This window comes from Onychostoma macrolepis, chromosome 12 (assembly GCF_012432095.1).
Source record: "Onychostoma macrolepis isolate SWU-2019 chromosome 12, ASM1243209v1, whole genome shotgun sequence".
Classification (NCBI taxonomy): domain Eukaryota; kingdom Metazoa; phylum Chordata; class Actinopteri; order Cypriniformes; family Cyprinidae; genus Onychostoma; species Onychostoma macrolepis.
This window is the reverse complement of record NC_081166.1, coordinates 2758813-2784630: the sequence shown is the minus strand read 5'-3', so window position 1 is coordinate 2784630 and position 25818 is coordinate 2758813. Positions and strand designations below refer to the sequence as shown.

The 25818-nt window shown below is 36.0% G+C and overlaps 3 protein-coding genes across 8 annotated transcripts in view; 1 reads left to right on the top strand and 2 right to left on the bottom strand.

Annotated features, from left to right (window-relative positions):
- LOC131551104 (PH and SEC7 domain-containing protein 1-like) overlaps positions 1-14202 on the bottom strand; it is a 67134-nt gene extending 52932 nt beyond the window's left edge. For all 4 annotated transcript variants that reach the window (XR_009273698.1, XR_009273697.1, XR_009273699.1 and 1 more), the window contains exon 1: positions 13815-14202. The gene's annotated coding sequence lies outside the window, so the exon portion shown is untranslated. The remainder of the gene's footprint in view (positions 1-13814) is intronic.
- Positions 14203-16015: 1813 nt separating this feature from the next.
- fbxl15 (F-box and leucine-rich repeat protein 15) lies at positions 16016-22405 on the bottom strand. 2 transcript variants are annotated; one of them, XM_058793645.1, is made up of 6 exons: positions 22308-22405; positions 21863-22133; positions 20955-21114; positions 19444-19946; positions 18150-18373; positions 16016-17972 (listed from the first exon to the last, which is right to left on the bottom strand). In XM_058793645.1, exons 3-5 carry the CDS (start codon positions 21039-21041, stop codon positions 18184-18186), a joined length of 780 nt encoding a protein of 259 aa, XP_058649628.1. In that variant the 5' UTR covers positions 21042-21114; positions 21863-22133; positions 22308-22405; the 3' UTR covers positions 16016-17972; positions 18150-18183. The 2 variants fall into 2 exon arrangements, with proteins under 2 accessions (XP_058649628.1, XP_058649627.1); XM_058793644.1 differs by having other exon boundaries at positions 16020-17972; positions 21964-22133.
- A 1081-nt stretch (positions 22406-23486) lies between these two features.
- Positions 23487-25546, top strand: gpx9 (glutathione peroxidase 9). 2 transcript variants are annotated; one of them, XM_058793994.1, is made up of 5 exons: positions 23487-23859; positions 23984-24077; positions 24648-24775; positions 24873-25003; positions 25153-25546. In XM_058793994.1, the coding sequence occupies exons 2-5, from the start codon at positions 23993-23995 to the stop codon at positions 25226-25228; spliced, it is 420 nt and encodes a 139-aa protein (XP_058649977.1). In that variant the 5' UTR covers positions 23487-23859; positions 23984-23992; the 3' UTR covers positions 25229-25546. The 2 variants fall into 2 exon arrangements, with proteins under 2 accessions (XP_058649977.1, XP_058649976.1); XM_058793993.1 differs by having other exon boundaries at positions 24645-24775.
- Positions 25547-25818: the final 272 nt, after the last annotated feature.

The following is a 25818-nucleotide window of genomic DNA, read 5'->3' as shown; positions in this document are numbered from 1 at the left end:
AAGTTGACATTTCACAATTAGGACTTTGTTTCTTGCAAATCTGAGAAAAATAAGTCAAAATTGCAAGATAAAATTGAGAGATACTGTATAAACTCAGAATTCTGACTTTTTTCTTTCAATTCCAAGTTTATGTCTCACAATTCTAACTTTGTCCCCTTTGAATTCTGAATTTCTGTAATGTATAATGATAAGATTAAACACTCAATTTTCTAAATTTTCAGTTAAAGGCATTTCATTATTGAATTCAGAGATGTCATTGTCTAGCTCAGTTTAGTTTAAATAGTATCTGTGCAATCAAATCGACGATAATCGCTAGAAATTAAGTGTCCCCAACTGAGCAAGCCAGAGGCGACAGCGGCAAGGAACCAAAACTCTCTCTGTGACAGAATGGAGAAAAAAACTTTGGGAGAAACCAGACTCAGTCGGGGGGCAGTTCTCCTCTGGCTAGACGAAACCCGCGGTTCAATTCCAACCCCAGCCATGTCAGATTGTGTAAAGGGCTTATCTGATTCCCGTGGTCTTGTCCCGATGGAGCATTTTAATTTATAATTTAATGTATTTGTTATATTTGTGTTTTATTCATTATTTGAAGTTTTTCATTTATATGATTTATTCATTTACTATAATTGTAATGTATAGTTTAATGCATTTATTGTTTCTCAGTCTATTTTTATAATATATATTTGTTTGTTTATTATAATTTAAATGTATGTCTCTGGGGGTCATCTGGGTGTCCTGGTCTCCGCTGACGATCAGGGCTGTAGACATCATCTCTTGGTGCTGATCCACCATCTGATCGGATACGGACTGAGAAACAGAATAAGAAAGAAACGGACAAATATTAGCGTAGATGCCATTCTTCTTACGATGTAACAAGTACATCGGGTGTTATGGGGAGTGTTCCCGGTTGATCTAATTAATGCAGCCTAACAATCCTTTTACGGATTTGAATAATAGAAGCGTATTAGTGTGTTATGTGTAAGCCAGGTTAAAGAGATGTGTCTTTAATCTAGATTTAAACTGACAGAGTGTGTCTGCCTCCCGAACAGTGTTAGGTTGTTCCAGAGTTTGGGTGCTAAATAGGAAAACAAAATCGCCCGCAGTTGATTTTGATATTCTAGGTATTATCAAACGGCCAGAGTTTTGAGAACACAGTGGACGTGGAGGACTATAATGTGATAAGAGCTCGCTCAAGTACTGAGGAGCTAAGCCATTCAGGGCTTTAAGTAATTAACAAGATTTTAAAATTTATCCGATGTTTGATAGGGAGCCAGTGCCAGTGCCGTTGACAGAACCGGGCTAATATGGTCATACTTCCTGGTTCTAGTAAGGACTCTAGCTGCTGCATTTTGGACCAACTGTAGTTTGTTGATCAAGCGTGCAGAACAACCACCCAATAAAGCATTACAATAGTCTAACCTTGAGGTCATAAACGCATGAATTAGTATTTCTGCATTTGACGTTGAGAGCATAGGTCGCAATTTAGATATGTTTTTGAGATGGAAAAACGCAGTTTTACAGATGCTAGAAACATGGCTTTCAAATGAAAGATTGCTATCAAACAGCACACCTAAGTTCCTGACTGATGAAGAAGAATTGACAGAGCAGCCGTCAAGTGTTAGATAGTGTTCTAGGTTATTACATGTGGGGTTTTAAGGTCCGATAATTAACACCTCGTCATCCAGTTTTTTATATCGACTATGCGTTCCGTTAGTTTCTCAATTTGGTGTTTCACCGGGCCGCAAAGAAATATAGAGCTGAGTATCATCAGCATAAGAGTGAAAGCTGACACCATGTCTCCTGATAATATCTCCCAAGGGTAACATGTAAAGCGTGAAAAGTAACTGCCCTAGTACTGAGCCTTGAGGTACTCCATACTGCACTTGTGATCGATATGATACCTCTTCATTCACTGCTACGAACTGATGGCGGTCAGATAAGTACGATTTGAACCATGCTATGGCACTTCCACGAATGCCAACAAAGTTTTCTAGTCTATTCAAAAGAATGTTGTGGTCGATAGTGTCGAAAGCAGCGCTAAGATCCAGTAGAACTAATAAAGAGATACAACCACAATCAGATGATAGAAGCAGGTCATTTGTAACTCTAATGAGAGCAGTCTCAGTACTATAATACGGTCTAAATCCTGACTGGAATTCCTCACAGATACCATTTTTCTCTAAGAAGGAATATAATTGTGAGGATACTACCTTTTCTAGTATCTTTGACAAAATGGAGATTTGAGATTGGTCTGTAACTAGATCTTTGGGGTCAAGTTGTGTTTTTTTAATGAGAGGCTTAATAACAGCCAATTTGAAGGTTTTGGGGACATATCCTAATGACAATGATGAATTAATAATAGCCAAAAGAGGATCTATGACTTCTGGAAGCAGCTCTTTTAGTAGTTTAGATGGAATAGGGTCTAACATGCATGTTGTTGGTTTAGATGATTTAACAAGTTTATACAATTCTTCCTCTCCCACAGTAGAGAATGAATTAAATTGTTCCTCAGGGGATCTATAGTGCGCTATCTGATGCGATACTGTAGCTGACGGCTGCATGGTTACAATTTTATCTCTGATAGTATCGATCTTGGAAGTAAAGTAGTTCATAAAGTCATTACTGCTATGCTCTTGGGAAATGCCAACACCTGTTGATGCTTTATTTTTCGTTAATTTAGTCACTGTATTGAATAAATACCGAGGGTTATGTTTGTTTTATTTTAGAAGAGACGAAAAGTAAATCAGATCTAGCAGTTTTTAATGCTTTTCTGTAGGATAGGTTACTTTCCCGCCAAGCTATACGAAATACCTCTAGTTTTGTTTTCCTCCAGCTGCGCTCCATTTTCCAGGCTGCTCTCTTTAGGGCCCGAGTGTGCTCATTATACCACGGTGTTGGACTCTTATCCTTAATCTTCCTTAAGCGTAAAGGAGCAACCGTATCTAAAGTGCTAGAGAAGAGAGAGTCCATAGTTTCTGTTACATCAAGTTGTTCTAAACTATTGGATATGCTGAGGAACTGAGATAAGTCAGGAAGATTATTTATAAAGCAGTCTTTTGTGGTAGAAGTTCTACCATATTTGTAACAAGGAGCTGGCTTTACAGCTTTAGCTATATGGAATATACAGGAGACTAGATAATGATCTGAGATATCATCACTCTGCTGCAAAATTTCAATGCCACTGACATCAATTCCATGTGACAGTATTAAATCTAGAGTATGATTTCGACAATGAGTAGGTCCTGACACGTGTTGTTTAACACCAATAGAGTTTAGAATGTCTATAAATGCTGATCCCAACAAATCTTTTTCATTATCAACATGGATATTAAAATCATCAACAGGACTTTATCTGCAGTCAGCACTAACTCCGATAGAAAATCAGCAAATTCTTTAATAAAGTCTGTATGGTGCCCTGGTGGCCTGTATACAGTAGCCAGTACAAACATCACAGGGGACTTATCATTAACACTTGTTTCTTTGGATAATGTTATATGAAGCACCATTATTTCAAACGAATTATACTTGAAACCCGACATCTGAGAAATACTGAAAATATTGCTATAAATTGGAGCAACACCTCCCCTTTTGGACACGGTTCATGTTTGTAACAGTAGTCTTGGGGTGTAGACTCGTTTAAAGTAATGTAATCATCTGGTTTTAGCCAGGTTTCTGTCAAACAAACACATCTAGTTTATGGTCAGTGAACATATTTACAAAAAGTGCTTTTGTAGAAAGGGATCTAATATTCAATAAGCCAAGCTTTATCGTGTGTTTACCTGTATTATATCTGTTTTTTATTTGTTGAATATCAATTAAATTGTTACTATTACTTTGGTTTGGATGTTTTCTGTATTTTCTAGTTCGGGGAACAGACACAGTCTCTATAGAGTGATATCTAGGTGAAAGAGTCTCTATGTGCTGAGAATTAACTGACTTCTGTGACGTGAAGCGGCTAGCAGACGGTCGGTTTAGCCAGACTGTCTGCTTCCTGACCTGGGTCCCAGTTAGTCAAATTCGAACTCTAAGACTATGTGCCATATTTCTAGAGAGAAGAGCGGCACCCCTCCAGGAGGGATGAACACCATCTCTTTTCAACAGGTCAGGTCTGCCCCAAAAACTCGTCCAATTGTCTATAAAGTCTGTGTTATTTTGCGGGCACCACTTTGACATGCAGCCATTGAGTGACGACAGAACATCTACTAAACTGGCAACATATCAAAGCAAACTTTACATCCGAGTACACATCATATTCTAAAAGTTGTAAAGTTTACGCTTAGGGAAAAGGTGTTCATGGCATGCGTGCATTTGATTTGAGCTAACAGAACAATTGCTCACTCAAATATAAGAAATACAAACCTATCTGTATAAAAGCAGCCAACGTTAAAGAAGCAGTGGATCTAACAATTAAAATTATCGTCTTTTTAGAGCCAATATGAAATGAGGAGTAAATAATATCAGATGCATTTTTACTTTTTTGGGTTAACTATTGCTTTAATTGTTTAAGCAATTTTGCACATCTTCTTACTTATCATAATTTGACATTAAATAATTGACCTGATTAATATTCATGAGATAAGGGAGTCCATTGCAGCCTCCATCTTCAAAATGTGCATCGCTGTATCAAAACACGTGTACAAGCAATCTAACACACACACACACACACACACAAGCCTGTGTCGACTCTTACAATATAGCTCTGCTTTGCTCTCAATATCATTCCTCTCTCCTTCAGTCATTTTCTCCCTGGACTTTCTCTCTCCAAAAATACTCACTCATCCGTCTGCACTGCAGGAGAATTACAGGCCATCTCAGCTAATTCACTGAAAACCATCTGCGCCGTCGAGCCCATTTAAACAGACACCTTCACACCTTTATCACCAGCTCGCTTACTCGGTCCATTATAACCTTCCTCATTAAAGGCCTCGCTAAATATCACAGGCAGCTGCACTTTTTTTTTTATTGTCCAAAATTCCCTGTGCAGTTTACTTGAAATATATGAAAGGAAAATGCATGTTGAGAAGTTTCGTGAGATTCATTTTACAGGTTTATTTGCACCTGAGAGTGAGTCTTAGTTCACTATAACAACAGAACAACCTGTAACAAACACTTTATATAACAGTCGCAGAGGAACGAATGAGACACTTCAAGAGCCGTAATGGCCCCTCTCGGGTATCGACGGTCCCCGGGTGTCGATTCTGCATGTTTACAGGCAGAATCACAGTCTTATTATACAGTGTCACAGAGCCGGATCCGTGCTAATATTAGCCACAGCATGGCTATCTGACCGCAGTCCTGAGATTCTGCTTCAGAGGACGGCCAGCTGATTATTTAAGACAACATGATATTAAAGTGGACACTATTTACTTTCTTGGAGACTGAAATTTGGACTTTTGTGGCTTTTATATCACACTGAAAAAAAGAGGATTTTTCGAGGTTGTAAATAAAAGGAAGATTACTGGAGTACATTGTACAAGAAAATATTTCAGTCTTTCCACTAACTAACTACATTTGTTTTTGTTTTTTTTGTAGGATTTACTTTTCACTCAAAAATTGTCAGCAAATAAAAAAAAAAAAAAAAAAAGGCAAGTAATGCATTGAATTAAATATGCTATTAAAGTCTTAAAGTCTAAAATAGTATTTTCTCGTAAAATGTATAATCTTTGTTTTATCTTAGTTACAATATTTTTTTTTACAGTGTAACAGAAAAGTCATAAATTTAATTTCACGAAAATGAATATATTTCTAGTATTTGTAGTTATTCACATAAATTATAATTTTGAGAAATCATTTTTACACAGATTTGACAATTATTATATATGCATGTGTAGGAAAATTATGACAGAATTGAGATTTTTCTGTAAAGTAATCCATTAAAGATAACTTCAAAAATATGCAAATTACAGTGACAGCCTTTTCTTTCTTTCAAATAAAGGAAGAAAACCGCCCATGAGAATGACAACCAGAACAAAACAGAATACAAACTGAAGACAGGCGTAACAGCAAAGCTCCTTCTGATCAAACTGATCCGCGAGGATTTAGCACCTTTCTGTGCGGGACTGATGAATACATTTGCCCTGAATTATAAGAACAGCGTTCTGTCGAGCACAGAGTGGTGAACGCTGTAGCCATAGAGACGGGCCTCGTGTCAAACGACTCCATCTGAATGAACGCCATCTCTTCCTCCCTCCTTCCCTTCCTGTCTGTCATTCATTCACTTTCTCACGACACTTCAAATAATGCACAATGCTTCCTGTCCAGAGGCTCACCTGTCACACTGACAAGAGTACAAGCATATGAAGCAGGCTGCTGAATGTCAAATGCTTTCTGTGAATAGGACAGGCCTCTACAGGTAATGTGGGAGGAATTTCACTTTATCTAGTGCACACCTGACCTCAGTTTGTGGAGAATTACATATTCCTGAGAACCCTTATTATACATTCAACATCAAGTTTAGATCCAAAACAGTACCAAATCCGCACATCGAAATGTAAACAGAATTACTTTCAAAATTGAACAATGAAATTGATTAACATCAGCACGAACTCCCAAGGTTCAACAATATGCTAAATTATTCATATAGTTTAATGCATGGAACAAACATACAAAAAATGTAATTTTAGCTGCAAAAGACTGTAAAAATGATGTTGATTAGTTGATAGTAAGTTTCCTTACTTTATATGGCAAAATAAAAAATAAAAAATAAATAAATAAAAACTGTAATAGATCTAATGGGTCATTTTAGAGTAAAATACTGTTAAATGTAAATTTTTATGGAAGTGGAAAAAAACAAGTCACCTTAAAATTTGCACTGAATTTTTACATTTGAAACTGAAAACCCATCAATTGAATTTCATGTGACACTTCCTATTTCTTATTTTAATATAGCTTAGCTTGATTTTCTACAATAAATAAACATTGAATTAATTTAAAAATGAAACTTAATTTGAATAAAAATGAATAAAACTGTCAAAACTCCCGCCACCACCCACCAAAAAAACTACTAAAACTTACAAAAACTAATTACGAAAACCTATTTTTTTTTAAAAAAAACAACACTTTCATCTAAAGTCTAATTTTTAAGTAAAAAAACAACAACAAAAAAACAAATTGAGATCATTCGACATGTCAACAACCCTGCTCTGGAGAAGGGGAAGTGTGCGTGGGATGGTCGAGCCCTTATATCATAAATGTGCTGTGACTTGTCCTCATTCCTGAAATGTATTCAGAAAAGACTGATCAACAACAGCTGTGTCATATTCTCCATGAACACACAGATGCCAAAAACACAAGTCCAGAAAACTACAGAGCAATCAACTACTGTCCTCCTTATGTTTACACTCCCAGTCACATCCCACACCTACTGAAACTATTTATAAAACTACTATTTTTACATTTTCTAAAGAAAAGCACAATATGGTGTGGGATGAGTTTCACACATCAGACGCTTAAAAACTTTGCTTTAGAGACATTTCAATTCCCAACCATAGGCATGAGCTGAAGAATATTAATATATACAGTTAATAACATAATATATTTTAATTTCTTAATTTTATTTATTTATAAATGAATAATATAACAAACAACTCTTCTACCAAGCCAAAAAAAACATTAATATATATATACCGGTATATACATATAGTAGAGGTTTGCATTGTTATTTTACGAAGGTTTGAAAGTGGCTCATCTGATCAGAATATGGATCAACCTATTCTGTTTTATAAGCTACAATGAATCATTTCATTGCTACTTTCATCACTATTTCTGTTCTGTCAAAAAGACATACGAGTCAGGCAATAGAGGGGACTTTCAGTCTTCCATATTACACCTCTCCTAATCACCATAATAATACCAAAGATCAGAACCCAGAAACCTCGTCCATCTGTCTGAAATCATCTGTGACCAACATCACATTCACAAGCATGTAAGTTGTTTTTCAAACATGCAACATGACTTGAGGAATCATTCATGTCTGTAATGCAATAATATACAACGTTCCATGGCAAAGTTTAGTACTTAGTGTCAGGAGTTTGCTCAAATCCCTCGTGCTAAGCATGAGTGATAGTAATAGTGAAGCTCGCCTTAGCAAACACCACTGAAAGAGCCAAAAATAGCATGTGCTGATGTGGTCCAATGTATCTTATTAGCTCTCGCTCTCACTTACACACACACACACACAGAGAGAGAGAGAGAGAGAGAGAGAGTTCCTACAGACCTACTTTCTCCTCCTCTACTTAATAGGATTTATCAGCTTGAGTCTGTGAAACACAAACACACACCTGCGGTCCTGAGCCCAGGCCGTCCATTAACACGGCTAATCGGAGACCTTCAGGGAGCGCATGAACCTTTCTACACCTACAGATCCCTACAATTGGGTAATCCTCATAAAAACATGTTCAGGCCTCATTGTTTCTTTAAATCGAAAGAAAAACATGAGAAACTGTCTTTTGCATAAATAAAGTGAAGTTCATTTTTAGGAACATCAAAATCGCTCTGTGTATGCAATGTGCCTTATTAATCATTAAATGTATTGTGTTGTATTAGTATTTTTTTTTTTACATTTCAATTTTCCTTAATGGTGATTTTTATTAAAATATTTGAATCATAAATTAAAATTACAAAATTTAAAGTACAAACCATGATTAAATTGATCAAAAATGATTACAAATATTTTTAAAATATTATATAAAGACTTATATTTGCAAATAAATGCTGTTCTTTTGAACTTTCTATTCAAAAATCATCATGGCTTTTACAAAAAAAAACATTATGCAGCATAACAGTTTTCAACACTGATAATAATCAGAAATGAACATCAAATCAGCATATTAGAATGATTTCTGAAGGATCATGTGACACTGAAGACTGGAGTAATGATGCTGAAAATTCAGCTTTGATCACAACATATATGTTCAAATTATATTTTAACATATATTCACATAAAATAATAGTTATATAATATAATATGCCAAGCATAGTCTCTTATTTCTTTGTTTTTTCATTTTGAGGTGAACTCTGACCTGGACATGTTCATGACAAGTTTTGACTCACTCAGCTCTCTTGGGTTCACACATGACGCACTACATAACACATTAAATAAACTTCATCTCTCTGAGGACATTAAAGTCTATTAGTGATAAAGTGAGTGAAGATTATAAATCGTTCCAGAATAGAAAATAAACAAAAACCTGGCCTTCCTTTCGCTGGCATTACACTGACCTTTCTAACCTCGTGAAGTCGCACGCACTCAAACAACATTACTGTAATTCAATCCTCAAGATGCACACTAATCACTTCAACCATCATCTACAGAAACGAACACAATCATCCACTTAGCCAGACGCCGTGATGCATAACAGTCCAACAAAGGTCCATTTCCACGCAAACCCTTTCAGAGCCAATTATTTGAATTTGGGATGAGAATCCATGAGTTTTTGATCATCCGGTTGACGTTAATGGCTGGTCGTCCTGCAAGACTGCCAATCTCAGACGAGGTATTAAATAACATTCAGTATGAATCACATTTCAAACTCAAGAGATGGAGTCTGAATCTAATTAGTGCTGGTCAGATGGCGGGTTTTTCATGGTACGAGCTCACTAATGGTCTCAAACCAACTTAAGACACACGCACATGTATTTTGTTAAGTATATCTTGAGGTGAGGTCACTAGGTGGACCGAAAACACCAACAAGTTGAGTGCAAATGCAGATTACAGTGGTCAGTGCATCATAATTTGATCTCACGACGTGCACATCGAATGCATTTCAGAGCTGAATTACTGTTAACATGCGAAGCACTGATTCATGTGATTTAGAGACAGATGGAGAGAGTGGGAGAACGACAGGAGCGTGTGAAAGGAAATGTATGAAAGGTTATTGAGGGTGTAAGGAAGAAGGAGATTGTAGGAAGCAGAAAGCATGTGTGGGCAGCAGGCGGAGAGATGAAAGAGTTTCTCACTGATTCTCCAGCCTCATAAGAAGCGTGTTACAGCCGGAAAATACTAATCAGACAGACAGAAAGAGAACCGAAGGAGACCGTGTCGCTGTACGCCATGTTTATACATGCAAAATTTGACATAATGCCATTATATATCATGCAAACACGGTAACCTGATTGCCAAATCCCTAATAAACCAACACAATGATCCAGTTTCTAGAATAAACAGCAGATATAATAAAGACTGTGTTAATCTGAATTTTGGGTGACGTAAAGTAAAGTTTAGGCTCATGTCTAGAAAACATTGTGGACAATGACCTACATAATGCTTAATGATGACAAAGAAGATGCACTCAAATTTGCTGAATGGAAATAAAGAGTTATTTAACACCATTTACTAAAAATGACAAAAAAAAACAAAAAACTTAAAAACAGAAAATGTGCAGTGCATTATCAATACACAACGCACTTGTACAGTAAATCAGCCAAGCAGGAATAGTTTTTGGCTGATACAGGCGATAAAATCCAAGAAACACATTTCTTAAGTAAAGATGAGATCTTTTTACAAACAAGTAAATAAACTACCATTCCAAAGTTTGGAGGAGCTAAGATTGTTTTTTTTATTATTATTATTACTTCTGCTCACCAAGGCTGCATTTATTTGATCAAAAATACAGTAAAATCTGAAATATTGTGAAATATTATTATTATTTAAAATAACTTGTTTCTATTTGAATATATTTTAAACTGTAATTTATTCATGTGATCAAAGCTGAATTTTCAGCATCATTACTCCAGTCTTCAGTGTCACGTGATCCTTCAGAAATCATTCTAATATACCAATTTGCTGCTCAAGAAACATTTCTGATTATTATTAATGTTGAAAACAGTTGCGTTGCTTCATATATTTGTGGAAACCATGATTTGTGGATCAGGATTCACAGATGAATAGAAAAATAGATAATATAACTTATTTGAAAAATAATCTTTTCTAATATTATAAATGTCTTTACTGTCACTTTTGAACATTTTAATGCATCCTTGCTGAATAAAAGCATTCATTTCTTTCAAAAAACAAAAACAAAAACAATCCTACCAACCACTAATGTTTGAATGATAGTGTGAATAAATATACAGACAAGTGGAAGCACCATAATGGCATTCATTTTGCAATTCACTGCTCTCTTGTCTGTTACTTTTGAAAAACTGAAATGTGTAATTTTGGTGCCACATTCATCACTAAAAGAAAATTGCAAAAATAACAACTTTTCAAACAGGCTTCCCAATCACTGGCTCTGTCATACATTAGATGGACAAAACAGACCTCAAGCGATTGAGATCATGTTGGTGTGTCGTGCTGCTCAAGCAAATAAAAGCAATTTTAAAAATTTGAATGTGCCACAATGTTATGCTTTTCAGGAAAATCAGCCACAAATGGTGCACTCATAAATGTGCCTCAACAAATTATTTTAGCATTGAAAATAATGGTACACTTCAGCTTTAAGGACATTCATTAAAAATAATGACTTTATTAAATCACTGTGCCGATTTACGAACAATGCCTCAGCGTGCATTTCCAGTTTTTCCGGAAGATAACAGTGGGAAAAAATGTGCATGTCACAATATGCTGATAAATATATTGCATCAGCTGTAGAGCATATAAACATCTTTTACATCTGAAATGAAGTCAAAACTGAGCTCAAAGATAAGAATGTTATGATAAAAGGAGAAAATACAACAATATGAGGAGTTTTAAAGGTCAGAAAGGCTTCATCAATCCAGGATAACATCTCTCTTTCTTCATGCTGTCTGAAATCCTCTGCGACATCAATAGATGAAGACAAAACATCAGAGCTGACCCTCAGACAGATGACACATGACTCATAATTTCATCCATCTGATCGTCTGTTTACCTCTTTATCTATTTGCTTTCTCGCTCTTTCTCTCGCCATGCTAAAGGACATGCCATTTGTATCCCGAAGAGTCGCAGCACCTGCAGCTTTGTGTCAGACACTATAATTCATCATCCTTAAGGAGTCCCACGTCTTTCTCAGGACAGCATCTGCTGTAACCGCCAAAACCAGACAGAGAGAAACACGGCTCTTTCAACAGAGACCGAACGATTGAAAGAGACCTAACAGCTTTCAACAGCGCTAACGATACACTGCTGTATTGACCAGGCTGATTAATCAGCCAATTTCCTGGACAATTTGAGGTTATCGCATCAGCTGTTAACCACGCCGGCTTGACCGATTAACAGAAGTGTTAGTTTCTACTTGTGCCAATTGTGAAATACACCAGAAGTCCTGTCAATTAATAATTGTCCTGTCATTTTTGTTTGATGTTTTGAGTGCATTTTAAGTGAATATTGTGTAACATAATATTCCAAATGCTGTGCAAGTCTCATTTGTCCTCATTATGTTTTTATATTGGCATTATATCTTAACGTTAATTGCAGACATTGATTTCTAGAGAGCTGGATGCCTGAAGGCCGATATAATACAACTTAAAGGACTAGTTCACCCAAAAATGAAAATATCCTCAACCTCAGGCCATCCTGTAGGCGAGTTTGTTTCTTCATCAGATTTGGAGAAATGCAGCAATCCATCACTTGCTCACCAATGGATCCTCTGCAGTGAATGGGTGCCGTCAAAATATAAAATAAGAGTCCATAACCCATAATTTACATTTACATTTTACATTTACATTTATGCATTTAGCAGACGCTTTTATCCAAAGCGACTTACATTGCATTCAAGTCACAGTTTTTAGGAAGCATAATTATGCTTCCTACAATGGAAAAGTCCATCTTCTGTTGTCTCTCACATCAAAATCCATTGAGATATTTGTTTGGAGCTGTTTTGGACTGTTTTCACTTATAAACAGCACTTGATATGTGCAGATTTCTCTCCTGTTTCAAGCCAGACATCTTAATATGGGATTTGTTTCTTACAAACACACAGCTTTTGGCTTCACAAGACATTCATTGATGGACTGGAGTGGTGTGGATTATTGTGATGTTTTTTATCAGCTGTCATTCTGATGGCACCCATTCACTGCAGAGGATCCAGTGATGGAATGCTACATTTCTCCAAATCTGATGAAAAAACAAGGGGGGGGGGAATTATCTGGCTAAAACTTGTATTAATTGCCAGATAATCTAAAAAGAGCCAAATATTGGCTAATTAGCTGTCTATAGTTAATATACCATAGTACATTTATAGAAATTGTGTGTAAAATACTTGGTTACAGCCTTTTTTGTACATCACATTTTCTCATTATTAAGGTGTGCTGTGTATTTATCTGCATTATCATCCATTACAACAGCCCTAACACACTTCACCTCTCAACAAGCATATACAAACAAACTGCTGATATCATAAAAACTTATGCTGGGTTTTATATCCAAACACAAGCAGCACATCAGAAAGGAAGAAAGAACATCCACTAGATATCTAAGCCTTACATAAAATCAAACAGCCACATCTCTGAACCACATCAAATCATTCACATTAACATACAGTAGATGCAGAGCATCAGAGTGACCTCAACGTCCTAGAATGATCAACTGGTTGATTCCAATGAACTTACAAAATTATTGCATTATTGACAGCTTAAAAACCTCAAAACATACATATTCCAGCTTTATTGGAGCATTTAAAGGTCGCCTGTCCGGTGTCCTTAAGGACAAGGAATCTCAGGCCACATCTCGTGGAAATCAACACTGATCCAGCATGAGTTTGAAAATGACATTCTCCCAGGACTGACTGCAATGCTTCTGCATGCTGCATGCAACAGCATGCCACTGCATCAGGGCATCAGGACATCAGCTCCGTGTAAAAGCCAGCAGACACGCATGAAACAAGAGAAACTCTTACCGGAGGTTCAGGTGGCTGTGTGGATGGAGGAATGCGGGTCTGCTGCTGGTGTGTTACTGCAGTCCGCATGCACTCAGCATCATCATCATCTTCTTCTTCATCTTCATCATCCTCAAGAGGCTCAGTCTGGGTATGTGTGGATGGTCCCGCTCGCGGTGCTGAAGTGGACAGCTCCTCGACTCTGTCTTGCATTCGTTTTTTACGGGGGAATGAGAAGGACAGCAGAGAACTGAGTGTGTCTAACTAATAGAGTCAGACATCAGCCCCGCCGGTGAGAGCACGAGGTGTGTTCGCAATCACGCTCTACCACACTACTCCTACTACTAGTGCAGTACGCACGGAGGGTGGAAAGCGCTGCTGTTACCTGTTACACTTGGTAGTTCTTCCTCCAGGGGGCGCGTAGTGGCTCATTAAGACGAATACTCTATCGAGGTGCATTGGAATTTAAATCAAAAGAATTGGGGACATTTGTATATTAAACAGTATAATCGCCTTAATATAGGATTGATGTGAAAACATACCGGCCGATATGCATATTGAAATATCTTCATAAAATCGATTACAAAAAAGTTTACTGGTATTCGCAGTTGACTGTGATTGGCTCGTGCGGAGTAGCGCTGGGAAATGTAACACATAGCTACCTCGTCAGTACCTGACATCACTGTCCTTCTTTCATCAATACAAGAGGTAAAAGTTACGGGAAAATGCTAATTAACAGCATATATGTTTAAATGTATTAATTTTAGAGCATATTATCTGACATGCATAATATAAAATTAATTTTAGTTATCTCTACAAAATCGATTACAAAAAAAAAAAAAGTACCTAATCAAACATGACTGTGATTGGTCCATCTTGAGTACCGATGTGAAAAGTAACATACACCTCGTGACAGCGCTGTCTTTCCTCAAGTTACAAAAAATTACAAATTAAATAGGCTATTACACATTAAGATGAGATCACTTTCAATTCTAATGTATAAATACAAATATTTTTTTACAAATGGACAAATCACATAAAAATAAGAAAAACAGGTAGAGAAAATAATTGCTCTTGTTTGTTTACAGATTGCATGAAGATGGTATTTATACAATTCTTTATCTTCTTAATAGCCCAAAAATAATAATAATAATAATAAAATAATAAAAACAATTACTTTAAAGTAAGGCTTACAATTAGCCTGGTATATTTACAGATAAAAGCATTCAAACGGTCATTCAGTAGCAACCAAAATAATATGCCAACAAGACAGAGAAAATCGTGTGAAATATAATTAACAAGACACTAATAGCTTTCCCTACAATTTGAGTAAAAATAATTATATTAATTATGACCATTTACTCCCTGACCAATAAGAGAACGTGTGGTCCGCTTAGCCCCGCCCGTTTTCAGACACGGTTTCATGTTAATCGCCATTCCCTCTGCTCGCGCTAATTCTATGTAGTATGCAGTAGGCAGTGCGTCAGTACGGACGCAGAGCGCATGCTCAGTGCTCGCGTGCTGAAATTACTGACAGGTGTGACGAGTTTTTCAGGTCGCATCTCAGGAGGAAAACAAACCCCAAACAACCGCTGTGATCCCAATTTAATAAAGTCAGTCTATGAATATAAAGGGTAAAGAGACGTTTACCACTGTTATCACACTATACGTGATTCGTTTCTGACCTACATCGAATTGCAAAGAAATAAACAAACACCGAAAGACCCGTTTTTGAGGAGAATGTAGGCACAAATAAATAGAACAAAATATGTAAAGTTGGATGTTGTTATACTTTTTTCTTTTCTTTATGAAGGCTATCACATTTTGCTCCTTTTTTGGAGATCATAGAAATAATAAAAAAAGTAATTTTGTGATTTTTACATTAAAAAAACAACAACAACAACAACAACAAAAAAAACACTTGAATCTGCTATTTGTACAAAATAGTTCCATTTACTCCTGTATAGTATAACTGTGAATTCAATGAGACCATTTCAATGTCAATTTTTATTATACATTTTCTTTCCTTAATCTTATTTTAAATCAACCTTTTTTTATTTTCTATTTGTCTGCTTATGAAACGTGCTGAATAACAAATGGTAGATGCCTTTCAGATGCATATAAATTAAATCTGACTTTTATACACAAAGAGTTTCACAATCCAGAAACCAGTTTGAGTTTATAGGGCTCAACAGGGATAATAAAGCTATATGACTAATAATTCTGTAATTCAGGTCATTAGGACACCACCTTCCTTCTATTCACGTGGAGTACAAATTACTTTTAGTAAAGACTCGGCACATGGAGTTTCAGGATTCAAGCAGGGTTTCCTTGTACAAATCAAAAGTAAACCTCCTTTTCTTGCACCAGGAGCAGCGTTTGAACCAGTGCAGGATTTCAAGTCAAACTCCTTGGCATCTCTGCTTTCATAACTATGATCCAAAACCATAAAAATAAAGATTTTTCAACTTTAAAATCCATGTTTTACAGAAACAGTGTTTGTAAATCAATGCAAATTTCCACTTCCATCCTGCAATTTATAAAAGCCATTCATCCATCCGAAAGCATAGGCAACACTGCCCTCTGCTGGTTAAACAGCATGATGAAGTTAGAGTTAAAAGGTTCAATCATCCTGCTTCTTAAAGAAATAGTTCACCCGAAAGTGAAAATGTGCTGAAAATTAACTCACCTTTGGTCCCTCCAATAGTTTGTTTCTTCACGGGAACTTATTTAGAGAAATGTAGCATTCTATCACTTGCTCACCAATGGATCCTCTGCAGTGAATGGGTGCCGTCAGAATGAGAGCCCAAAAAGCTAATCTAAACATCACAATAATCCAAAAGTGATCCATACCACTCCAGTCCATTAATTAACATCTTCCGATGTGAAAAGCTGCGTGTTTGTAAGAAACAAATTCATTCTGACGGCACCCATTCACTGCAGAGAATCCATTGGTGAGCAAGTGGTACGGAGGGTGGTAAATTTCCAGCAAATGTTCATTTTTGGGTCAACTACTGCATTAACATGCCATGTGATCCAAATAAGGCCAGATACAATTTCAAAGCATCGTATTGCATAAGACTTTATACTTTCTCAGCAATTTGCATAAAACATTTATGCACTTAATTAACAACCACACATTTACAGAATTATACGAAAGCAAAACACATCAAAGCACAGTGCATGTGCAAAAATCGTATACCACTGTGATGTTAAAATGCTGAATAATAAAGAAAAAAAAAAAGGAAAAAAAATAATAATAATAATACAGAGCTCCTAAAAGTCCTCCAGCATACAAAATAAGCACATTGTGATTGGAAATTGTCATGAACCACATACAGACCTGGCCACACTTTATAAATGTTTCAGATCTGTAAATTTAGGATCTTGATGAAATATTATGAATGCAACATATAGAGAAACACCAGCAAAAAGTCAAATTTGATAGCAATATTAAAATATACTATAAGATTTGTCTTATTTAAACAATGCAAACCTGTGAAGCAAATCAGAACCAATATTGATTTTCCAGCTTCAATGCTTTTCAAACTGAGGTTTCAAAGTGCATATGAATCAATATCCATACAAGTCACATTTAAATAAGAATCTATGATGTTCAGTTCCTAAACATGATTCCATTCTTATCTATTATTAGACTAATGTAAATAAAATCAACACAGAGCTCTAAATATGCCAGTTTGCTTCTGTAAAACATGACTTGATTATTTCAAGGAAGATCTGCGTTCCCGTTTACAGATTTGTCTAATGAAGCTGAGAGAAAATCTGATGGTCCAGTAAAGCTGAAGGACTGTAATGTTCAGATGTACTGAAAAAAAGTGCAAATATTTCAGTATTTCATGAGTGCAAAACGACACATCTTTTGGTTCCTGCATGAAAACAGAAAGCTGCTTCAATAAATAATATATTTTCACCAACTTCCTTCTAATGATTATCATAAATACCATTAACAATGGGACCAGATTTGCTTGAGTCCTCATTCCGAAAGCCTGCAGCATCGTTTCAAACCAAAGAAAGTTTCTTTTTAATTGCTAAAATACACTAAAACAATCAAGCACTTGAAATGTGGATTTGTTGCTGTGTCTTCTGTGAAATTGCATTGGTGTAAAAGTGTGTTTCAAAAGTCGGCCTTCCAGAGTAAGATTGTGGATGAGAGAGGACCTACGAAACAAAACAAACATTTCACACAGGCTTCCATTAACTTAACTACATCAAAGCAACAGACTACCCAGAGGCAGTACATTTTGATAAAAGGTTAGAAATATGAAATGTTTTTTTTGGAGATCAGAAACATAGGTTAGCTTTGATTTCATTGCTAGTTCTGATCTGGTACCTCACCTCTTCTGCACTCCAGAATGGTCCAGATGTTGTGCTATATCTGCAGGTTAATGAAGGGAGCGAAGCCCACGACGTCCTGCAGCAGCACTAGCGCCCTCTGCAGGGGAGGCTCCACATCGATCTCCACGTTACGCCGGCGCAGAACGCCCAGACTGGACTCGGTTACGTTGTGACAGTGGTTCACCTTGAGAGACTGCAGTTTGGGGCAGTACTCTGCTAATGTCCTGAACACAGATAAACAAAAGTTATTAAAAAGCTTGGTTTGCAGGAAATGCTGCTCCACATGAAGCACTCTGAGTTTGGGTTGCTTATAACGTGCAGCAACACATTCCCAAATTTGTAGTAATAAGCGTTTAGAAATGGACTCTTGTCAACTAAAGAGAAGCTATTTGCGTTTTTTTGCTAAAATAAACTTGGTGGCACAATTGAAAATTAAGAAATTAATACAGCCATACATCGTAGTGTTGTAATTTTACAGTTTTACTGCAAAATAAAATCATTGTTATATAATTTATCTCAAAAATATATTTATTTTACAGAGACATATTACAATAGCAATAGTTTTGATTTTGTTTAATATTTTGATTTAGTTATAACAGATTTTTTATTTCCCTGTCATGTAATAACTTTTCTTAAATAATCAGTTTTATTTTACAGTAAAGTTTTACAATAGTAATATTTCTTATTTTTGGTATTTCAATTTATTAATAATAATACTAAACATACAATAAACAATGACAGTAATTTTTATTATTGCTACTAAATTAGTTTTCTTAGTACTTAGATTTAGTAATAGTAACAACAACCATCATTATTTATATTATTATTATTACTACTATTATTATTTTTTTTTTGTCATATATAAATAATCACTACATTTATGGGCAAATTTTGCAGTCTTACAAACAAGCTGGACCTACAGTATAATAATAATAAAAATAACAATAATAATAATAATACTAAATAAAAATCTGTAATAATAATAACAACAAGAACAACTTTATAAAATTTTGCAGTCTTACAAACAAGCAGAACCTATAATAACAAATCAAAATCTGTAATAATAATAATTTTTATTATTATTATTATTATTATTAAAAGTAAAATTTTTAGAACCTAAATTTAATAATAATTATATCTATCTATCTATAAATAATATCTATTTTATTTCTGGCCAAACTGAGCAGTCTTACAAACAAGCAGGACCTTTTATTTTTAATAAATTGCAATTATTTATTTTTTTCAGCAGTTAAATTTTTTGACCTTTTATGACCTTAAAACAAACACAGCACACCTGATCGCTTCGTTTCTCACTCGCAGGCACCCCGTGAGGTCCAGCCTCTCCAGCTCTCTGCACTTTTTGGCCACCTCCTCCACCGCCGTGTCCGTGATGTTGGCGTTAACAGCCACAGAGAGCGAGCGCAGCGCCGGACACTTCCCCGCCAGGTAGCACACGGCGTCGTCCTTCAGCTGTCTGCAGGCGGTGACGTCCAGCGAGCGCAGGTCCGAGCAGTGATCGGCCAGGCTGCGCAGCGCCAGACTGTCCACCCACTCGCAGTGCGCCAGGCTCAGGTGCTGCAGCCGCGGGCAGCTCAGAGACACGGCCACCAGCGCATGACGGCTCAGGTGAACGCAGCTGCGCATGTCCACGCGCAGCAGGTGCTGGTTCTGGCCAATCACCGGCAGAAGCTCTTTGTCTGTGATCCAATCGGAGCAGTTGCTGACGCAGAGGTGGTGGAGAACTTGGTTGTGGCGAAGCATTGAGCAAAAGGCTTCTTTAGGAATGTGAGGCCCTGTCTGAAGAGAAACACAAGAACAACAGTATGCAAGATTGATGAAATAGAGAATATTTGTCCAATATTCCAGCAGCCTTGGATCTGAAATGCTGGTACAATGTAAAACTACAGTAGGATTTTTTTTTTTTTTTTTTAAACAAATTAATTTTTTTTCAATAAGGTCACAATTATTATTATTATTATATTATATTACATTATAATTGTTATTTCCACAAATTTCAAATATATACAAATTAGGTATAGAGCATAACAGCAATATTAAAATTCTGGCTAATACTCACAAACTTAACTAAATTAACTTAAACATAATTATTTTATAACCAATAAATAGCAGATATTAAAATTAAAATAAGAAACTATATATTTCCTCTAAATAAAACTAACACAATAAAACAAATTCAGTTGCTTTAAATGGTGCAAGTTAATTTAGGAATAACAACATTATAATGTACAGTATGGAAAATGGATATTAATTTCAACAGTTTAATGAACGTTTTTAAATATTTACTTTGAGTGTTAGACGACGGCAAATTGGCAAAAACAAAACCAACATGAACAGATACTGTTAAAATGAAAAACTTCTAATATCAGCCATTGATATGGAACTGATACACAGTACTTTTTTTTTTTTTTTAAATTTTGAAAGAAATACATTTTTTATTTAGTAACTGTATAATTTATAATTCACAGCAAAACATCACAGGAATAAATTACATTTAAAAATATATTCAAATAGAAAACAGATATTTAAGTCGTAACGATATTTCACAATATTACCATTTTACTGTATTCTTGATCAAATAATGCAGCTTTGGTAAACAGAGACTTCTTAAAAAACATTAAGACATTTACTGACCCTAAACATTTGAATGGTAGTATGGTGCATCCCTAATACAAATATATAAGTTGTTTGAGAGGGCAAGGAGAGCTTTAAACTGTCAAACAGACTTATACACAGCAAGAACACTTGAGTATTTCATCTGAAAGTTAAATACTATATTTCTCTCACCTGTGCAGGTTCAAACTTACGGCAGTTGGCCAGATACACCTGGATGAGAGAACGAAAGCTCTTGCTGACGCACTGTAAGCTGACCATGTGACGCAGCGGCAGGTAGCAGAACACGTGTGTAACTAACACATCCTCCCACGGAAGGTCCAGCAGCTGACATCTGTCACAAAACACACACTTCAATCACAAATCTGCTCACCAACTGACCCTCTGCAGTGAATGGGTGCCGTCAGAATGAGAGTCCAAACAGCTGATAAAAACATCACAATAATCCACAAGTACTCCAGTGCATCAGTTAACATCTTGTGAAGTGAAAAGCTGTGTGTTTATAAGAAAGAAATCATTAAGGCATTTCAACTTCAAACCGCTGCTTTCGGCCAAAATACGAGTCCATAATACATAATAACGCTTCCTCCATTGAAAAAAATCATCTCGTCTGATTCAGGAGAGAAATCTGCACAGATCAAGCACTACTTACAAGCCAAAACAGCTCAAATTGGATGGATTTTTGATGTGAGAGACAACAGGAGATGAACTTTTTCACTGGATGATGTGAGGAATTGTCCAGAACTGACAATTTGAAGTTTAAATACGTTTTTTATCAGCTGTTTGGACTCTCATTCTGACGGCACCCATTCACTTCCATTGGTAAGCAAGTGATGGAATACTACATTTCTCCAAATCCGCTCCCGTGAAGAAACAAACTCATCTACATCTTGTACGATCTGAGGGTGAGTAAATTCAGCAAATATTCATTTTTGGGAGAACTATTCCTTTAACATGCATACAAAACAACACAGCAACTGTCTTATGCATACACTGCTATAAACACGACAACTAGTTTTAACACGCAGACGCACCCGCTGTCTCGGAAAACCGACAAAAGAATAAAACGCCTCATGTCTTACTGCTGCTTGAATGCATCTCTGTCTGTTTGTGCATGCAAGTCAGGGAACGCGTTTTTCTGAATCCGTGCACAAACCCCTGCATCTCTCTTTATGAAATATACCTGTGACTTTGGCTTTGCGTGCGCTCTTCAGGTTTTTGATCCATGCTGATACTGTCCTCTGATCCGCGCACATTATTTATCATGATTGATAAACAGCTGACCGGCTCATCCGGGTTCTGCTGCTACGGATTCAATAATACGTCGGTGACTCACTGCTGCCATCTAACAACCTGGAAGGAGAAGTGGTGCTGTTATACATCAGAATAGATAAATATGTTTTGATGTAGTTAGACGGACAGACAATAACAGGCAGAGCCAAATGAATGCCAGACAGACCGATCGTTGTGTATGTAACGTTATGTGTGATAAACAGGGGTGTATTCCAGAAAGCATGGTTAACTTACCGTCAGATAAACCCTGAACTGTCGGTTGATTAACCCCAAACCTTGCTTACTCGAGGTATGTGGTTCCAAAAACGCATCCAGGAGTAAGTTCATTCAACTCAGAGTATGTTCCTGGTTAAGACTCAAGACATTCTCAACAGAGCGACGAATCGACGAGTCACTATGGAAACGGACGCTAAGAATAAGCACGCCATACTGCTTCTTTCTTCTTTTTCTTCTTCTGTTCAAAGTTTCATGTAGGCCTTATGCTTAGTGCATATCGCCACCTAATTGATGGTTTTGCAATCATTTTAATTTTTTTTCCATTTAATCTTTAATCCTTGAGAATAAGAATTATATTGTTTATTTGATGCTAATTATATATTAAGTCATATCAGATATGTATTTTTATTATAGAAATACATTATAGAAAATACCGATCCATGTGTGAGATGATAATATAAAATGTAATAAATATATATATATAGGCTAATATAATAAATTAAACATTACATTTTCATAATAGTGTTTTATAATTTATACAGATAACTGTTATATATGCCAATAAAATATAATAACCATATTAGAGCAATATATAGGCTAACCTTATTTATTACTTATATTATCTGTCACGCCCACTGAAGGCTCGTCAGTAGATCATACATGCTCTGATAGCGCTGAAGTGAACTAACCCTGGAACATAACCTGCTCCGGAGCAGGTTATCTTCAGAGAGCAAGTTGCTATGGTTACTTACTTACCCTGAAAGTAACCTCCGATTTTGGAACCGAAAGCTGAGGTTATCCGCTCACTTATCCTCAAACATACCTGGGCATGTCACATAACCTGCTTTCTGGAATACACCCCAGGTCTTCAATCATCTAAAAATGTTTGTTGTTTTCATACTTGAAGAAGATAATGACTGATAAGTAGTTTGACCAATAGCGTGCAGGCATTGTACATAATCGACCAATCATGGCGTGCCTAACTAACCCTAAATGAAGCATATACATTTTTTTAACATTTTTTTTAAATTTTATTATTATTATCCGATACCAAAAACCTTCAATAAACGCGTGTTATTATTATTATTATTATTTTTTACATTTATTTATATGACGCAAGTAATTTCTAGATGAGATGTTCCTAGAAGTCATAAAATAAAGAAAACAAACCTGATTCATCAGCTGCTGTGCTGGAGTGCTTCTGTTGACCAATCACACAATTAGCAGACCATTGAAATGAGGAGACTCACGTGACCGTCAGGTCAGCATACCTTTGCAAACGTGGGACAAAAAAATGACTGGTTCCAAGACAATAGAGTCATCCATGCAGAACCTCTGCTGAGCCAATAGATACAGAACTCTGAATGAAACGCAGCCAAGAGCCACAGGTTACTGCGTGCAGTCACCCTAACACACAAACTGAGAATTTACAGTAAATATGGCTGTAAATTCAGTTTATGATTTCACCACGGACACCCTGGAGGGAAAGGCCGCTCCACTCAGCATCTTCAGAGGAAAAGTTCTTCTCATTGTGAATGTGGCAACCTTCTGAGGGTCCACCATTGAAGAGGTAACTGTGACCCTTTTCAACAAACCATTTGATTTAATGTGGAGTAAAAGCCTTTTAATTTCTATTTTGTAAAATAATACTTGTATTATAAAGAATATGAGCGATATGTAAATAATCTGTACAGTATCACAGGATGAATGCACTCATGGACATGTATGGAGGCCCGAGCTTCACCGTGCTTGGCTTCTCCTGCAATCAGTTTGGCCTACAGGCACCTGGTAAAATCTTTCACCTCTTCATTGTTCATAGATGAGATATTAGAATCTAGGGCTGCATACATTTATTAAATAAGGGAGACTGGGGCTAGTTGTCACATGGGATGCTGTCACATCTGTATGATGGTTTAGAACACCTAGTTCAAAAACCTGTTTTCTTTTTATACTTTCGTTCAGTAATGATGCATTACACTTCATTAAACACAAACTATTTATTTTTCAAATAAATACAGTTCTTTTAAATTTCTATTCATCAAAGAATCCTTAAGAAAACAAATAAATAAAAGTATCACAGTTCCACAAAAATATTCAGCAGCACAAGTGTTTTCAACATTGATAATAATCAGGAATATTTCTGAAGGATCACTGAGTAATGATGCTGAAAATTGAGATTTGCATCACAGGAATAAAATACTTTTCAAATGTATTGAAATAGAAAAGAGCTATTTGAAATTGCAATGATATTTCAAAAATGTTACTGTATTTTTGATCAAATAGCAGAAGAGACTTTAAAAATGACTTTAAAGTGTGAAGATTGTCAGTAATAAATGTCACCCTACTCTTCCCCAGAAGAGAACCATGAAACCCTGAATGTTTTGCAGTATGTGAGACCAGGACGAGGTTTCCTCCCAAAGTTCCCCATCTTCAGCCGGATTGAGGTGAACGGCTCTGATGAACATCCTCTATACGCCTACCTGAAGGTACAGAGCAGGCCACAGATTGGAAATTATACTTTGCATAAACAAAATAAAGTCTGTTTAGAACTTACACTTTTCTGCTGCGACCTTGTTCTTCTAGGAAGCTCTGCCGTTTGTTAACCCAGTCATTGGAGACATCAGGAAGCTCTACTGGTCTCCCATTAAAGCCAATGACATCCGATGGAACTTTGAAAAGTTTCTCATCGCCGCAGATGGAGTTCCCTACAAAAGGTACCAAATTCAGAGTAATTTGCATTTCATTTCACAAATATATGGGCACAGAATGCCACGGTTGACCAGTCAGAGTGAGGTATTTCAAAAAGCAATGTAATAAATGAAAACAATTAGCATCTGTAACTCTGCAGAATTGTCTGTTTCAGATATGATCCTCATTGTCCATTTGAAGAGGTGGAGCGGGACGTTGCAACGCTTCTGCAGGGAAGACATTTATCATAACGCATCTCTGATTATAATTCAGCTCTGGATTCATTCAGATTCAACTTCTTCCTCTTTCCTAGATCCATTTAGGCTTCATAGACTTGAAAAACGTGATTGATTGATTCAATCAGTCTGTCATTTTTCTGATGTTTTTAAGTCTACGTCTATGAGTGAATCTCACGAAACCTGTCATGAAAATGTTTCATGAACATATTTCACTTCAAAATCAATTGAAAAAATAAGGATATATGTATAATTTTTATACATTTCATTCATTATTTCATGATTAGTTTGTGCTTTCTGACATAATTGAACGATTAAATTCCCCCCCCCCAAATTCCCATAGTCGCAAATTATATTTTATAAATACATTGTGGTATTATTTGTTCCATTTAAGCCACTTTAATTTAAAAAAACCTGAAACATTTGGCAGAATGTGCGTAATTGTCATAAAAATAAATTCAACAACAATTTTACTAGTCTTAAAATAGCCATCTTTAAAAAGGAAAAAAAAATATTGATAAAAATTAAATTTATAACTATTTATGTTTTATTGTAATTCCAAAAAAATTATACATAATTTAAATTGTAAAAAAATATATACATTG

Bases quoted from the DNA above. Each gene is read 5' to 3' on its own strand.
- fbxl15 (XM_058793644.1), bottom strand. From the start codon at position 22,046: ATGATAAATAATGTGCGCGGATCAGAGGACAGTATCAGCATGGATCAA. The intron at 21,115-21,963 runs GTATATTTCATA...GTTTTGTGACAG, and splicing joins ACGCAAAGCCAAAGTCACAG to ATGTCAGCTGCTGGACCTTC. The intron at 18,374-19,443 runs GTGTGCTGTGTT...ATCTGTGTTCAG, and splicing joins GTGAGAAACGAAGCGATCAG to GACATTAGCAGAGTACTGCC.
- gpx9 (XM_058793993.1), top strand. From the start codon at position 23,993: ATGAATGCACTCATGGACATGTATGGAGGCCCGAGCTTCACCGTGCTT. The intron at 24,776-24,872 runs GTACAGAGCAGG...TTGTTCTTCTAG, and splicing joins CTCTATACGCCTACCTGAAG to GAAGCTCTGCCGTTTGTTAA. The intron at 25,004-25,152 runs GTACCAAATTCA...TGTCTGTTTCAG, and splicing joins GATGGAGTTCCCTACAAAAG to ATATGATCCTCATTGTCCAT.